The sequence below is a fragment of the Bos indicus genome, chromosome 2 (genome assembly GCF_029378745.1).
Source record: "Bos indicus isolate NIAB-ARS_2022 breed Sahiwal x Tharparkar chromosome 2, NIAB-ARS_B.indTharparkar_mat_pri_1.0, whole genome shotgun sequence".
NCBI classification, from domain to species: domain Eukaryota; kingdom Metazoa; phylum Chordata; class Mammalia; order Artiodactyla; family Bovidae; genus Bos; species Bos indicus.
Genome location: NC_091761.1, coordinates 97,684,683 through 97,700,259, shown reverse-complemented (window position 1 = coordinate 97,700,259; position 15,577 = coordinate 97,684,683). Strand labels below are relative to the sequence as shown.

The 15,577-nt window shown below is 39.7% G+C and overlaps 1 protein-coding gene across 15 annotated transcripts in view; it reads right to left on the bottom strand.

Moving 5' to 3' along the window:
• UNC80 (unc-80 homolog, NALCN channel complex subunit) overlaps positions 1-15,577 on the bottom strand; it is a 231,296-nt gene that overhangs the window by 88,767 nt on the left and 126,952 nt on the right. For 11 of the 15 annotated variants that reach the window (XM_070771381.1, XM_070771414.1, XM_070771428.1 and 8 more), the window contains exons 27-29: positions 11,248-11,451; positions 9,151-9,251; positions 5,761-5,961 (exon numbers count right to left, since the gene is read on the bottom strand). In XM_070771381.1, coding sequence (XP_070627482.1) covers positions 5,761-5,961; positions 9,151-9,251; positions 11,248-11,451 — 506 coding nt within the window. The remainder of the gene's footprint in view (positions 1-5,760; positions 5,962-9,150; positions 9,252-11,247; positions 11,452-15,577) is intronic. The other 4 variants (XM_070771432.1, XM_070771437.1, XM_070771444.1 and 1 more) reach the window with 1 other exon arrangement.

Below are 15,577 nucleotides of genomic sequence, written 5' to 3'. Positions count from 1 at the left end.
TTTAGAATATTTTATTGCTTTCTCATTTGGCTGGACATTTTGTCCTTTCAGGGTTACTTCTGAATAATACTTTTGATTAATTTATGGGAATTTTAACCAGGCAGATAAAGAAAAATACTCAGAAGAAAAAGGACAAACATTTATGTCTCTCACACTCTGGGACATGTAGACTTCTGTTTAATCCTGTCTGCTGGGGACAGAGGGTATAAGTCAAGCTTCTCAGATATCAGATATGTAGTATCCCAGCATGCATGCTTAAGCATGGTGTGTTCTGCCAGCTTCAAGATAATTAGGGTGTTTGTTATAGTGGAAAGGGAAGGGAATTGGAAAGGCTTTTACACTAGGGTGATGGACTAATAACTCTCCTTAAGTGTCCTGTTTGGGCCTAAAAGATAGATATTAAAGATGGGTACACATGTGAGGGGCATTTCAGTATATTACATGAGGTTCCTGAAGTCCTATACTGGTGTGACTCTGATTCAGACTAACAAAGTTATCATCAGTTGCTTTTTGATTTGGTAACTTGTTGTAGGAGACTAGTTTTGAAGGCATCTGTTTGTTATTAGTAGGGGCTTCCCAGGTGGCTCATTGTTAAAGAATTTGCCTGAAATGCAGGAGATGCAGGTTTGATTCCTGGGTCAGGAAGATCCCTTGGAGTAGGAAATGGTAACTCACTCCAGTATTCTTGCCTGGAAAATCCCATGGACTGAGGAGCCTGGCAGGCACAGTCCGTGGAGTCAGAAAGAGTAGGACATGACTTAGCGAGTAAAAAACAACAAACAAACAACCTTTTATTTGCATGATGCATGATAAGTCACTTCAGTTGTGTCCAACTCTGTCTGACCCTATGGACCGTAGCCCAACAGGCTCCTCTGTCCATGGGATTCTCCAGGCAAATACTGGAGTGGGTTACCATTTCCTTCTCCAACCTTTTATTTACCTCTCCTTTTAAACTGAAAGGAGAAAAAAATGTTTTATCCACTCCAATTACCTCTTTAGGTGGCTCAGAGGTTAAAGCATCTGCCTGCAATTCAGGAAACATGGGTTCGATCCCTGGGTTGGGAAGATCCCCTGGAGAAGGAAATGGCAACCCACTCCAGTATTCTTGCCTGGAGAATCCCATGGACGGAGGAACCTGGTGGGCTACAGTCCACGGGGTCGCAAAGAGTCAGACATAGCAAGTACTAATTGAACATGTACTCTATTTAGAACATAGCATTAGACAAGGTATGGATATATAGGAAAAATAAAAAAATTCTTTGGTGAATTTACCTTTAGGTGAAAGTGATATATAACAAGGTTAGAAGTGCACTAACCAGGCTAATGGAACATAGTGAGGCTTTGAGCACTGAAATGAAGATTAGCATATTGATCAGAGTTAGAAGGGTTACAAAATGTAGTAGCTGCCATAAATATATTCTGCCATAAAAACCGATTAAAAAGGAAACAGGAATGAAATACCAATTGCTCTTAGTCTTGATTTTAATCAGAACCACTGCTTTTAGCCTTGATTTATGGCCTATTCTGTTTTCATCTGGGCTCTGGAAATGTGCACATTGTTCATTTATGTGACAAATTCAGAACAAACAAATGGAAACATCATGAGAAAATGAAAAGAAAAAGCTTGAACAGGAGGCTGGCATTTTGGAAATATAATGTTTATCACTGAAGACTCAATACATCTTTTCAGCTCTCCATTGGCATGACTAATTTAAATGTGTTAAGGTTAGGGAACATTTACCCTTGTTTCCTTTCCCTTTCCCTTTCAGAAATGTGGGATTTCCCTCGTGGCTCAGACGGTAAAGAATCTGCCTGCAACGTGGGTTCTATCCCTGGGTTGGAAAGATCCCCTGGAGAAGGGAACGGCTACCCACTCTAGTATTCTGGCCTAGAGAATTCCATGGACAGAGGAGCCTGGCAGGCTACAGTCTGTGGGGTTGCAGAGTCGGACATGACTGAGCGACTTTCACTTACACTCACTCTTCAGAAATGTGAGCAATCTGTAAGGTTGGTAACATTTTCTGCTGCTTCAGGCTGCTTTGTCCTTCATGGCCCAGAAGTGGAGGGCATTCAATGAAACACGCTAGAACCCTAAAGCCCACTCGCTCATTCAATATTATTGTCCCTTTGCCATAGTGAGGTTCTCTGTTAGGTATTACACAGAATACAAAATGTGTAAGACTGCCTCAGTTCTCGAGAAGTTTTATAATTAAGTGGCAGAAGATAAATAGGGGTGTAAGTAGCCCCATTTTGTAGGCAGAGGGATCTTAAAAGCTCTCAGTGCTATATCACAGGATGAAGACTAAAATCCTTCCCACAGCCTCAGAGGACAAGAGCACAGACGACCGCAGTACATAATGAGGCTGCACAAGCAAGCAGAGAGCAGGCCAGGTTGAACCTCGTCCTCAGCCTTGGTGCTCCCTCTTCTCTCTGGTTGGAGAGTTCTGTATTCAGTTAACATCTGGGCATCCTTCAGCCAAAACTCATCTGTCACTTTATTGGAGATACTGCCTTATCTCCCCCGATAAGTTCAAAGTCTCATTCATAAGATCTCTCAGCACAGAGTTTTCTCCTTTATTGTGCTTATCCTGCTGCAATTTTACACCAACTTAGGGATGCTTAGTTGATTAATTTCTGTCTCTCAGCTAGACTGTGTGCATCATACAAGGACAGTGCCATATCTCTGTGGCCATTATTATATCTAGCCCACAGTATGGACTCAGTATGGTCCATAAAGTCTTTAAAATTTGTTGAATAAACACATGGATTGATGGATGAATTAATGAATGAATAATATGAAAAGCAGAATAAAACACCATTATAGTTTAGAGGAAGAAGGGAACAAAAAAATGAAATTAATCATCCACCTGCAGTGTCCTGTGGTGAACACTAGGGAGATCAGAAAAGGTTTCAAAGAGGAGGTGGCACTTAAATTGGATCTTGAAGGATGTTTGGGTTCAGCCACATATAGATTACAGGTGAAGATATGACTGGAGCAAAGGTATGGAAGAAATCTCAGTGTGTACATGATGAACAATGAACATTAATTTAGTTTGGTGTATTTTTATAATTTTCAACATATTTTATAGGTTTTCTTACACAGGTAAGGGAGTTTTTATAGGAAGGATAGCTTATCTAAATAAGTTTTCTTTGGATGTAGTATCATTTATGTTTGAGATACATACATGCACAAATATGTATATATATGTTTATAGATAGGTATGTATACATATACATTTCAAACATAAATGACATGTCCATATATATGTATACATGTATAAGAATATATGCACATATATATTTTTCTTTTTATGTCATCATTTAGCAGTTTATGTAATTTTCCCACCTGATCTTTCCTTAGAATCTGTGTTTTCCGAATATCATGAGATGTAAGAGAGTTTAATTGAAAAAGCCCTGACTTTGATAATCCATGTTCCTAAACTAAAGGCTAGCTGAATATGTTCTAGATATTGTGGACAATGGGATTGTGGACAATCCCATCTTTTTTAACTTCAATGTTTTCATCTGTAAAATGGAGTGAAGAGTATCTACTGAACAAGATTTGTAAGAATTTAAAAGTACATTGTCAATGATGTATACTTTGTCATACACATGTTTCAGAAAAAACACTAAAAGGTCATATCCCAGAAGGGAAATTATCACATTTATGAGATGTACAAGATATACAATTTTTTCTTTAGGAGCTCTTGTATTAGCCAAAATCACTTCCTTGTACTTGCATACTTTAAAAAGAGTTGGACTATAAAGAAAGCTGAACACAGAAAAATTGATGCTTTTGAACTGTGGTGTTGGAGAAGACTCTTGAGAGTCCCTTGGACTGCAAGAAGATCCAACCAGTCCATCCTAAAGGAGATCAGTCTTGGGTGTTCATTGGAAGGACTGATGTTGAAGCTGAAACTCCAATACTTTGGCCACATGATATGAAGAACTGACTCATTTGAAAAGACCCTGATGTTGGGAAAGATTGAGGACAGGAGGGGAAGGGGACAACAGAGGATGAGATGGTTGGATGGCATCACCGACTCAGTGGACATGAGTTTGGGTAAACTCCGGGAGTTGGTGATGGACAGGGAGGTCTGGTGTGCTGTGGTTCATGGGGTCACAAAGAGTCAGACAGGACTGAATGATTGAACTGAACTGAATTAAATAAATCCCTTTTTCGAATGCTAAAGCATTACAAATTGCTATACAACTCAACTGTGCAGTTTTGTTATTGCGTATATTCTCTAGTTTGATTTGCATTTTATTGCCACCCTTCCACCTTACCAAACTTGGCTCACAAACTCTTTAGTAGAAAGATCCTCTGCTCCACTTACTTATTTTTTGTTTCTCCAAGGATATCTGGCCTCATATTATGCCAACAGCAGGTGCCCAATGAACACTCACTGAGATGAATAGGTATTATATAAAAATCTTTTGGCAAAACCACTTGGGAGAAGCAGCTGCAGACGCGGCCAGCAGCACACAGTGGCCATCATGCCTTCTTGGGGGCAGGTGGGTAACTCAGGGCTTCCCTGGCAGGAGCACGGCAACCCTGGTAACTGTCTTCATCTTCAGCCAGCTCAGCTGTCCAGTTGTCAGGAAAGTACAGCTGAATACTGAGAAAACGTAATCACTTCTCGAAGATGTTTCCTTTAGTCTGATTTGACTCTATTATTTGTCAGTGAAAAGTTGGGCTATTTATTACTTATTTCTTAAGATAAAACTGTATCAGTTTCCTGTTACTGCAAAAAAAAAAAAAAAAAAAAAAAGGACCACAATCTTTTTGGCAAAAAATAGCACAAATATTATTTTGGCAAAAAATAAAAAATGATTTTAACAGTTTTCTAGGTCAGAAGTTGAAAATGGACTGGCAGGACTGTGTTCCTTCTGGGGAAATCATTCATTTCCTTGTCCTCTCCAGCTCCTAGAGGCTGCCTAGGCTCACTACCGTGCCTGACTTCTGCTTCTATTGTCGCAACTCCATCTCTGACTATGTTAGGCCCACTTGGATAATCCAGAATAATCTCCTATTATATGATTCTTGATTTATTCACCCAGGCAAGATCCCTTTTGCCAGGTGAGGTAACATATTCATGGTTCCAAGGATTAGAATTCAGATATCTTTAGGGGGACATTATTCTGCCTACCACAACAACTCATCAAAAACGCCCCTTTGAGTTTATATTTATTTGTCAAAATAAGACAAAACCCACAAAAAGAGTCTATATTTGCTCATGGACATGATGGCAAAGCACTTGTCTTTTCTGCACCAAAGAAATGGCAACACACTCCAGTATTCTTGCCTGGAGAATCCCAGGGACAGAGGAGTCTGGTGGGCTGCTGTCTATGGGGTCACACAGAGTCGGACACGACTGAAGTGACTTAGCAGCAGCAGCTTCTAAAGTGAAAGTTTTAGTTGCTCAGTCGCGTGCGACTCTGCGACACCATGAACTGTAGCCCACCAAGCTCCTCTGTCCATGGAATTCTCCAGGCAGGAATACTGGAGTGGGTTGCTATTCCCTACTCCAGGAGATCTTCCCAATCCAGGGACTGAACCGGGTCTCCTGCATTGCAGGCAGATTCTTTACCAGCTGAGCTCCCAGGGAGGCTACCCGTTATCTATCTTTGCTCGAAACCACACAGACCTGTAGCCAGGTTTATACCACTGCAGTGGGCTGAAATTTGCATTTACAGAGAAAAGATTGTTAGGACATTTTTTCCCTCTCACTGGTATATACCATGTGATCATTCACTCACCTCTTTCTGCTTCTTGCCCCGGAGAGCCACGTTGCTGATGCTGTTGCTCTCACGGAGGGAGTCCACAGTGTCTCCGTAGAGCAGCTTAATGGCCCTGACCAGCCGGGCACAGGAGCGGCTGTGGTGCAGGTAGCAGTGAGGGTGACAGTAGTCGATGTGGGTGCAGATGAAGCTCTGCTGGTTGCACAGCAAGATCATGACCTGGAACACAGACATCACTGAGGCTCAGCCAGGGCACAGGCCAATCGTGAGCCACGATGTGGGGTAGAACATGAAAAGTCAGAACGTCAACTTTCCTTAATGGGTCTTAAAATCACAGTAATTCCATGAGAGAACAGTAATTCCCACAAGAGAACAACGACTTACAAGCCTTTATGTACTTGACTTCTTTTGCTCCCTGGATTCACACTGACAGAAAGCTCTTTTTGAAACAATAAAAAGTTCAGTGATCTTCAAAAACTTGGAAGTGTATGATTCCCAGATATTTTCAAATGATTCCAAACTTAAAATATATTATTTTTTTCAGCTCTGATGTTGTAGAAGGAGCCCGTAGAAGAGCAGAAAATGATGAGAAGTTCCATCCCAAAGGATTTGGCTGGCCTTTGACAGCTGTGGGATGTCTTTAACTCCAGCCCACCTACATGGAACTTGAAAATATTTCTGTATCTTCCACCCTGGCCTCTAACCTTCAACTGGGCTTGAATCCACTGTAGAACTTCGTTTCCTCTCTCTACAAACAATTTGCTTTCAGCTTTGGGTTATTCTAGCTCCTCACTTGTGGCTTGATCTGGCTCAAATTCTCATATCTCCTAGACTTCCCAAATAGGATTCCAGAAAAGAACTCAGTTGATTTAAAGGATAGGGTTATTTTAAGAAAAGGAATGAAGGCCCTAGGGTTTAAAACTTCTTAAGTTGCTTTCCTAAAAAGGGAATAGCATTCCTAAAGATGCAAGTTTAGTCAAATCTGCATACAGTAATCTTTTGAATGATTCTGTCCTTCATGAAACTAGTTCCAACCCCAACACCTAACCTGTGAGGTGCCATATTGGATGCAGAACATAAAATAAGTCTACATGAATAAGACCAATCAGACCTACTAGGCAAGGATGCCATGCATTTCCTTGGAAGAAGAGGTCTGCTTACCATGAGACAAAGGTAAACAGTAAAAATGCACTCCTGTCAAAGTCATCTAACAATATCTCACACTCTTCAAAGTTTAAAAAATACAGGTTTTGTGTGAGCAGAATATCCAGATCTCTCTCAAGATTCATTGAAGATGCCCAACATTTCTGTTTATACTGATATGAGGCAGGGCACAAATAAGAACTGTAAGGTTTCCCTTGTTATTCTTGAACCTGGACAAAACCTGGTTCTTTGACTAACAAAACTGACAAACTTCTAGCAAGACTGATCAAGAAAAGAGAAAGCAAAGATATAACCTATCAATATCAGAAACAGTAAAGGCACATCACTGTAAATCCCACAGAATCTAAGATGATCTTAAGAGACTATATAAACATCTATTTGCTAATAAATGTGAATACTTGGATAAAATCAACAAATTTCTAGGGAAAAAAAAATCAATCTGCTTAAACAGATCCCAGAAGAAACAGAAATCTGAATGATTTTAATCATATGACATGAATTAAATATATAATTAAAGACTTTCCTACAAAGAAATTTTTAGGTCTAGAAGATTCACCAGTTATTTTGAAAAAATATCTCTGGTCTTAAACACAAACACTTCTAGAGGGCTAACATGGTACCGAAAACTAAAATGCATTATTGAATAAAACTGAAGCAATTCAGGACTTCCCTGGTAATGCCAGCAGATCAGAACACACCTGCCAATGAAGGGGACACAGGTTTAATCTCTTGTCCAGGAAGATTCACATGCCAGGGAGCAACTCAGTCCATGTGCACAACTACTGAGCCTGTACTCTAGAGCCTGCGCCAAAACTACTGAGGCCCGTGCGCCTGGACCTTGTGCTCTGCAACAAGAGAAGCTACCACAATGAGAAGTCAGCAAGTAGTCCCCAGTAGCCGCAACTAGAGAAAGTCCGAGCAAAGCCATGAAGACCCAATCCAGCGCAGTCAAAAAATAAACAAACAATTAAAAAACATGAAAATAAAATTGAAGAGATCTTAAATAAATAATGGAGCATAAGTTAAGGGAGGGTAGACCACTTTATACATTAGAAACTTAATAAAGAATTTCAATTCCTCAATTTTAACTATCTTTATATTCAATATAAGGCTGCTGTAGAAGCTTTTTTTTATGGAAACTAACAAGGTTATTTTAATAGAAATGAATATAGCCAAGAATAGACCATGTCATCCTGAAGAACAGAGCTAGAGGATTTACACTTAAGTGAGCGAAAGCAACCAGACACAACAGAGTACCTAGCATATGACATGCATTTCAAAAACAAACAACACTAATCTTCCATGTTAGGATAGTAGTTACCAGGAAGGGAGGGTAGTATTTGGCAGAGGGCCTGGGTAGGGCTTCTAAGGTACTGCTAATGTTCTTCGTGACTTGGTGGTGGTTACACAGATGTGTCTACTTTATGAGAATTTATTGAGCCGTGCACATAGGTTTTGTATGCTTTTTAATATGTAGGTGTGACTTAACTACAAAGTTGACTTTAAAAATAGTTATCTCAGAGATTCTCAAAATCAGCTGGTTCTGGGAATCAGCCAGTTTCAAGGGCTATCCCTGTACATACCAGGCAGTGTGACATACCAGGCAGCCCTTATCTGACCCTACTAGAAGTCAAATGAAAGAGGAGATGGAGACATTCCATAACTAACATCAATAACAGTGCTGCCAGTACCCTGCCAACTGTGGATCTTACATATTACTTCCTGAGCTTTCTCTTCCTTTCTTCATGCCCTTGAAGTACAACCTGTGTTTGGGACTCCCTCTTGCCTGTGCCCTCAGGAGAGCCCTTTGAGGTGTGACCTTAATCATAGAATCTCCATGTCCTGGTTTACAGTTTGGTAGAATGCAGACTCAAGACTGACACCATGATCTTGCTCTCAGCACTTGTGAAAACTTGTGTAAAACTGATCATGAGGCCTTGACTGTGTTACCCGAGTTCTCTCGACCACCAACCTGGCCTGGTCCCTCAGGGTTCTCCCTGACTGACTCACAAGCCAACCATAACAAAGGACCCTTGGTCTTAGATAAGGTTCAAATGAATACAGTCCAGCAGAAGACCCATCTTAGTGAGGATCCAGAGGTTCAGCTGAAATGTGAACATATAGATTTCTAAGAGGCTGAAATGGATGGATATTTTTAGTATAGTCTTTTGTCCTCTCTTCACAGATCTGCCCCCAGTGCCAAAAGAAATTGATCTCAGGGCTCTTTCTGAGATGCCTACTTACATGAAGCCATGACATGTTCCTGTGGTAATTTTCCTCCACGCCGGCTGTACTCATGCCCTCGGGCTCAATGCTGGGCTCACTTGCACTCCAAGGACTCCCTTCTTCAAAAGAAAAACACCAAGAAAGGTTGTACTGTTCTGTCTCCCTGGAGAGCACATTGCTACGGTATCAGGGTCCATGCTTTTGAATCCTAGGGCACACTACCATGGCCAATGGGTTACAGGGCATAGCATTGACTTTAGTGGAGGAATATTAATAGGAAATGTTCCCTTTACCACCAGCTGAACCAGCAATTACAAAGACATTTATGATCTCTGTTACAGTGGCTTCCATTTTGAGACATGGGAGCAGAGGAAAAAAAAAAAAAAAAAAACACAGAGCCAAGTCCTTGAATTGCTGAGATGAGCAAGTTATTGGTTGAGTGTGCCCAAACCCATTCCAGACTGCCCAGACCTCGCAGGTGTAGGTAAGTAGGGACGCCAGCCAACCTGCAGTGGGCACAAAGGGTACTGCCACCTCCACTGGGACTGTGACCTCAGCTAGTGTAACTGCTCTTCACACCAGCTGGCTTTGCTATCAGAGCTACTTCAAAGATGGGTGGTGCCTCAAAAAAACGAAGGGAATTTGGAAGTAAATGTGCCCAGTTGTGGATAACTCTTTGTCCAAATTCCTCTCTGAAGGAGACATGTCGCAGGAATTCTTAGTATACTAGATATACTAGATAGTATACTAGACAACAAAGCTTTGCGCTCCAATCTACCAGCTTTTCTGGATATTTTCTATGACAAAACTATGCCTCTAGCTTGGACAGTTTGACTTAACTGGTTAGGCTAAAGGGATCAATTTAAATAATTAATTCAAATAATGTTTTTCCCCAAACTAACTGATGATACTGTTACAGCTCAGATCTGAAACTAAAGATGGCATGAGGCTTTTTTTCTATTATGTTCTTGAAAAATAGGCTGAATCTCAATTAATGCATAAATTAGCTATTTTCAAAGGGAAGGGTGGGTAGGTGTAGAAACATTTTCTATTTTAAATTCTCTTTGATTAAACATACTCAGCTCCTATTTCAGCAGGCTAAATTGATAATTTATCCACATTCCCTGGGTAACTTCTAACTAACTTCTGAAATAACTTACTTATAAAGAAGAGCTTTCCATTTTGGTTTTCACACAGGGACTGAATGGCAAAGAATATGTACTTCAATTTTTACCTAACAAATTCTAGACAGCTGGTGAGTTCTACTGGCATGCACATTTAATCTTTTTCTTGTCTCTTAAGATGATGATCAGAGCCCATAGGACTAACATATTTTGGGATTCACAGTCTCTTTGGGTCCTATGGTGACAGTCTACAACTCTAATATCCTGATTGTATATAAATCTGATTCTCAGGAGTTTGATATACTTTATAATCATTCCTAATTTATCTTTAGAGCATCTTTTCACTGTGGTTAAGGAGCACACAGAATTATTCTTATTGGGTAACTGGGAAAAACAAATTCCCAAGAAGTTAAGTGACTTGCTGAAGGTCACTAATCATTAGGTGTAGACAATCTTTCCTTTCTAAAATTTTGGTTGTTTTCACTGAGAAAGAGAGACTTTATTTTACAGAGTACATTAAGTCAGCTTAACATCAAGAGAATGTCTACATTTTGCTTTAAAGGTCCTGTTCAGAAGTATAAAGGCATAAAGCATTTGGATCTCAAAAAAAAAAAAAAATCTGTCGTCGTCACTAAAGTATTTTCTTTCCCTACTGTAGACTTCATATCCTCCCTGCTCAAGCTGTGGTCCTTGAACCAGCAGCATCAGTGTCACCATAAAGCTTGTTAAAAGGGCAGAATCTCAGCCTCCTATTTCAGAGATGCTGAATCAGATTCTGCGTTTTAACAAGCTCCCAGCTGACTCTGCACAGTAAGGTTGGAGCAGCCCTGCTCTGGAAGGCAACATCGTTTACAGACCCAGTGGGTACTCTAACCTACGACTCTGCCCTCCGACTATGGACCTGTGAGGAAATGGACTTCAGCTGTATGGGGATTTGGGCTCTGTCTTCCTACCCCCCACGTCCCTGCACACACCCACTCCTCTATGTTACCTAGGTCAGTGACAGTGTCCCTGCTTTGGGACAGCTGCAGCTCCTCAGCCTCAGACTCTGAGTCCTGCCGTGATAACTTGCTGCTCTTTAAGCTGCCGACCCGGCGAATGCTGGACAAGGAACCCCCCTTCTTCACCTGGAAACTGCGGGTTCCTTTAATCTGGAGCAGGCGGGAACCTCCTATCCTGATCTTCCTGCTGGGAACTGTATTAAAAGAATAAAATAGGGCTTTTTCCCCCTTAGTTCTCCCCAGTAAGCGTCAGAGCCAAGCTCTCCCCAACTTTGTCACTGAACAACCTCTTCTCTGCTGGTCTGGACAAGGAGCTTCTCCCAAGTGCCCAGCCAGGCAGCTTTGTTGGACGGGCAGGAGGCTGGGTCCACCAGGAAGGGCTGGTGCAGCTTCTTTCTTGGACACACAGCTCATCGGTGCTGGGAACAACCTGCTCTCTCTCTCTGGCCCAGAATTCACAAGCATGAGTGTGCCCTCACCATGGAGTCCTCCAAGACTGTTAGCATGTTGACATAGCATCATTGCTTGATTTCACAGAATCATCAGTCATGTGTTTTTGTCTTTTGAAATAGGACAGGCAGATTTATGTGAGTTTGGGAAACCCCATCATGGGAAACCCTTTCATTTGGGAATACCTCAATAAGAAATAAAAACAACAGTTGCTTCACTCTCCAACAATCAGCAGTGGGGTCCGCTCGGCTCCTCAGCAAAGGCACTAAAAGAACTGTTTTTTCAGTGGGGTGCTTTGGGTGAACACGAGTGTGAAATGGTTCCATTTTCAATGCGCCTAGTGATTGCTCCTCTTAGTCAAAAGGTTGGGTGAGATATGATTCCAAAGGTTGCAACACCCTGCACCAACCTTACAGTCTACATACACCAAGAAGAACATGCATTACTCCTCTTTAGTGTTCTGGAAGAAACAGTCATCAGTGAGGAAAATTAAAGGGTAAAATAAACACGTTCAGCTAGAAACCTACTTTTTAATCAAAAGCATCCTTATTTCCCATAGTCATATCCACACCTCCTTCCTTTTCCTCTGAAGATCTGGGATTGTCACATACTGATACTGTAAGGGTGATTCTGAAAGTTCAGGGCTTCAAGTAATACTCAGGAAGGGGCTGTTTTTTTAAGTTTTCCTTCTTAAGACATGAACAAGATTTCTTACTAATTATGCAAGATACAGCTATTAATATTTTAGTCCCAATCAAGAAGATTGCATTTTAGTCTCAAGTTTCTTACCCATAGGAGAGTTAGTCTGTGACTGTGATAGAAGATTGTACCACTCCATAAAATGTTAATTAAGTATACACTTTTAGTGACATTTAAAGGAGCCTAGAAGATATCCTGTTGAATCATGTGAAATGTTTAATCTCTAATTTATACCCATGATTGAGAAAGACTAAAATTATCACCACTCAGCTGGCAATGGCTTCATGGAGCTCCCTGAACACATCTGGATAGAATTTCACATCCAGACAGAAGTTCTTGCAGCACAGTTGAATATATTCCATAAAGACCATAATGCTCAATTTTAGTAATAGCACAAACTCATCCACTGTATTTTTCAGTATTATTTTTAGGCACAATTGAGACTTTATGACTTATCTGAAATGCATTTGAAACAGAATATAGTTATTTTTAAAGACTATTAATACAATTATGTCAAAATAGACTGGGAAGTAGACAAAAAGATTAAAGAAAGAATTTAAAAATTTTACAGAGGCACACTTTGTCGTTCTTTGTTTGATTTCATGATATTTTTCTGCTTACAAATATAGTACAGTAACCCCAATTTAATATGCTGCAAAAAAATTTAACTTTGAGAACCCTGTTCTACTACCAAAGATAATTGGAAATATCATATAATTCAAAAAATAATATTCAGAATGGCATTGGTTATTTACAAAGGACATAATAGTTAGGATTCAGATTTGGTAAAGTACATCCATGACAATGAGAACTAATATTAAAGAAACAAATTCATCTATATTGGATAAAACATTGCTTTTCCCTTTTCTCTAACACCACATCATAGCAAGTCCTGCTGATGCAACACTTCCAAATACAGGATTTTGAAAGCCCCATCACCTATTCCCTGGATGAATATAACCAGCAAACTGTACTCTCTTACCTCTACTCATAGAGTTAGAATCATCTTTTAAATACATAATCACAAATACAAATATTATATCACTTTTCTGGTCAAAATCTCCCAACAACTATCTGACACATTTAAATAGAATTAAATTTCTGACCATATTTACAGACCCTATTTATTTGACCTTTGCTCAACCCCATCTTTTAACACTCTTCCTCCAATTCATTCTATTGCAACCATGTTGGCCTCCTTGCCCTTCTTCACATGCTCCCATGTTCCTGCATCAGAGCCTTGTTCTCAATTATCTCTGTTTGGAAGACTTTCCTCTCAGCCCTTAGCATGACTGGATTCTTCACATCATGCAAGTCTCGGCTCAATGTCACTTGTGACTAGAATCCCTCCTACTCCAGGTCACTACCAATTCTCTGACTCTAACTTGATTTCCTCATACTATTTATCTCTACTTGAAAGTCCAGAATTTAATGTTATTCATTATTAGCTAATCTAAACTAAAATATATATGGGAAATTTCCCCTGTTTATTGCTATATTCTAGGAACCTGTAATAGTGCCTGGTATACAGCAGATGTTCAGTACATGATTACTGAGGAATCACACATGTCTTGGTATCTGTATTCTGGAAAGCCAGTCTTAGTTTGTATCTGGAATATGGATAAAATGATATCAGATCTTGCTCGGAGATTTTAGTTAAGACATTTTTCATTCTAAGGATGATTTCATATTAGTTTTCCTTTGTAGAATCCCAACTGTCCTCAGGTTGTTTATTTCAAGAACTGACATTTTTAGATGTTATACAAACAGATGGTGTGAAACTTTAAATACAATTTTAATAATCTGAGTTAGCAGGGTCCCTGCGGTCCCCGTTTTCACATCGGCTTTAGCATCTGGTATCAGCTTGTTAAAAGGATTAAGGAGTATTTAGGAATCTTTGAGAAGTTTCTTGCCAACTGGTAAAGGACATTTTATGAATATGTTCTCATTTTATTTATACTTCTAGCTTTCTGCTCTTAATTTATTAAATAGGTTCATATGATCCCATAGCCATTCTATGAGAAGAAAAATGCTTGTGCATTTGAACATTAAAGGCAATTTACATAAATGATAATCATGAAATTAATGTTCTTAAAAATTAATCTGAGATTTTATTTCTTAAAATGATATAGAATTTACTCTGCTGAAATGTAACCACGTCAGTATTCATGCTTTTTGCTTCAACTACTTTAAATAATAATTAGCATAATAATTTTGAGTGGGGAAAAAAGTCCCTGTAGGATATGTTTAAAATATGTAAGTTTCACAGAAACAGAATCACAGATATAGAGAACAGACTGGTGGTTTCCCAGGGAGAAGGAGTCGGGGGATGGAATGAGAGGCTGGGGTTAGCAGAGGTAAACTTTTATATATCTAATGGAAACACCAAGGTCTTTGCATACCACCGAGAACTATATTCAATATTCTGTGATAAACCATAATGGCCAGTCCAGGTTCGATGCACGATACTGGTTGCTTGGGGCTAGAGCACTGGGACGACCCAGAGGGATGGTATGGGGAGGAAGGAGGGAGGAGGGTTCAGGATGGTGAACACATGTATACCTGTGGTGGATTCATTTTGATATTTGGCAAAACTAATACAATTATGTAAAGTTTAAAAATTAAATAAAATTTAAAAAAAAGAAAATTTAAAAAAAAGGAAAAGAATATAAAAAAGAATATATATATGTCTAACTAAACCACTTTGCTATATAGTAGGAACACAACACTGTAAAGCAACGACACTTCAATTTTTAAAAAGTGATAAAAAAAGATGGAAGTTTCTCATCATATGCAGCCCTCTTTGTCAGAAGTAGAAGTATTTGATTTTGAGTTTATTTTTGTGTATGGTGTTAGAAAGTATTCTAGTTTCATTCTTTTACAAGTGGTTGACCAGATTTCCCAGCACCACTTGTTAAGAGGGTGGGAAGATTTGGGAGAATGGCATTGAAACATGTAAAATATTAAGTATGAAACGAGTCGCCAGTCCAGGTTAGATGCACGATACTGGATGCTTGGGGCTAGTGCACTGGGACGACCCAGAGGGATGGTATGGGGAGGGAGGAGGGGGGAGGGTTCAGGATGGGGAACACATGTATACCTGTGGCAGATTCATTTTGATATTTGGCAAAACTAATACAATTATGTAAAGTTTAAAAATAAAATAAAATT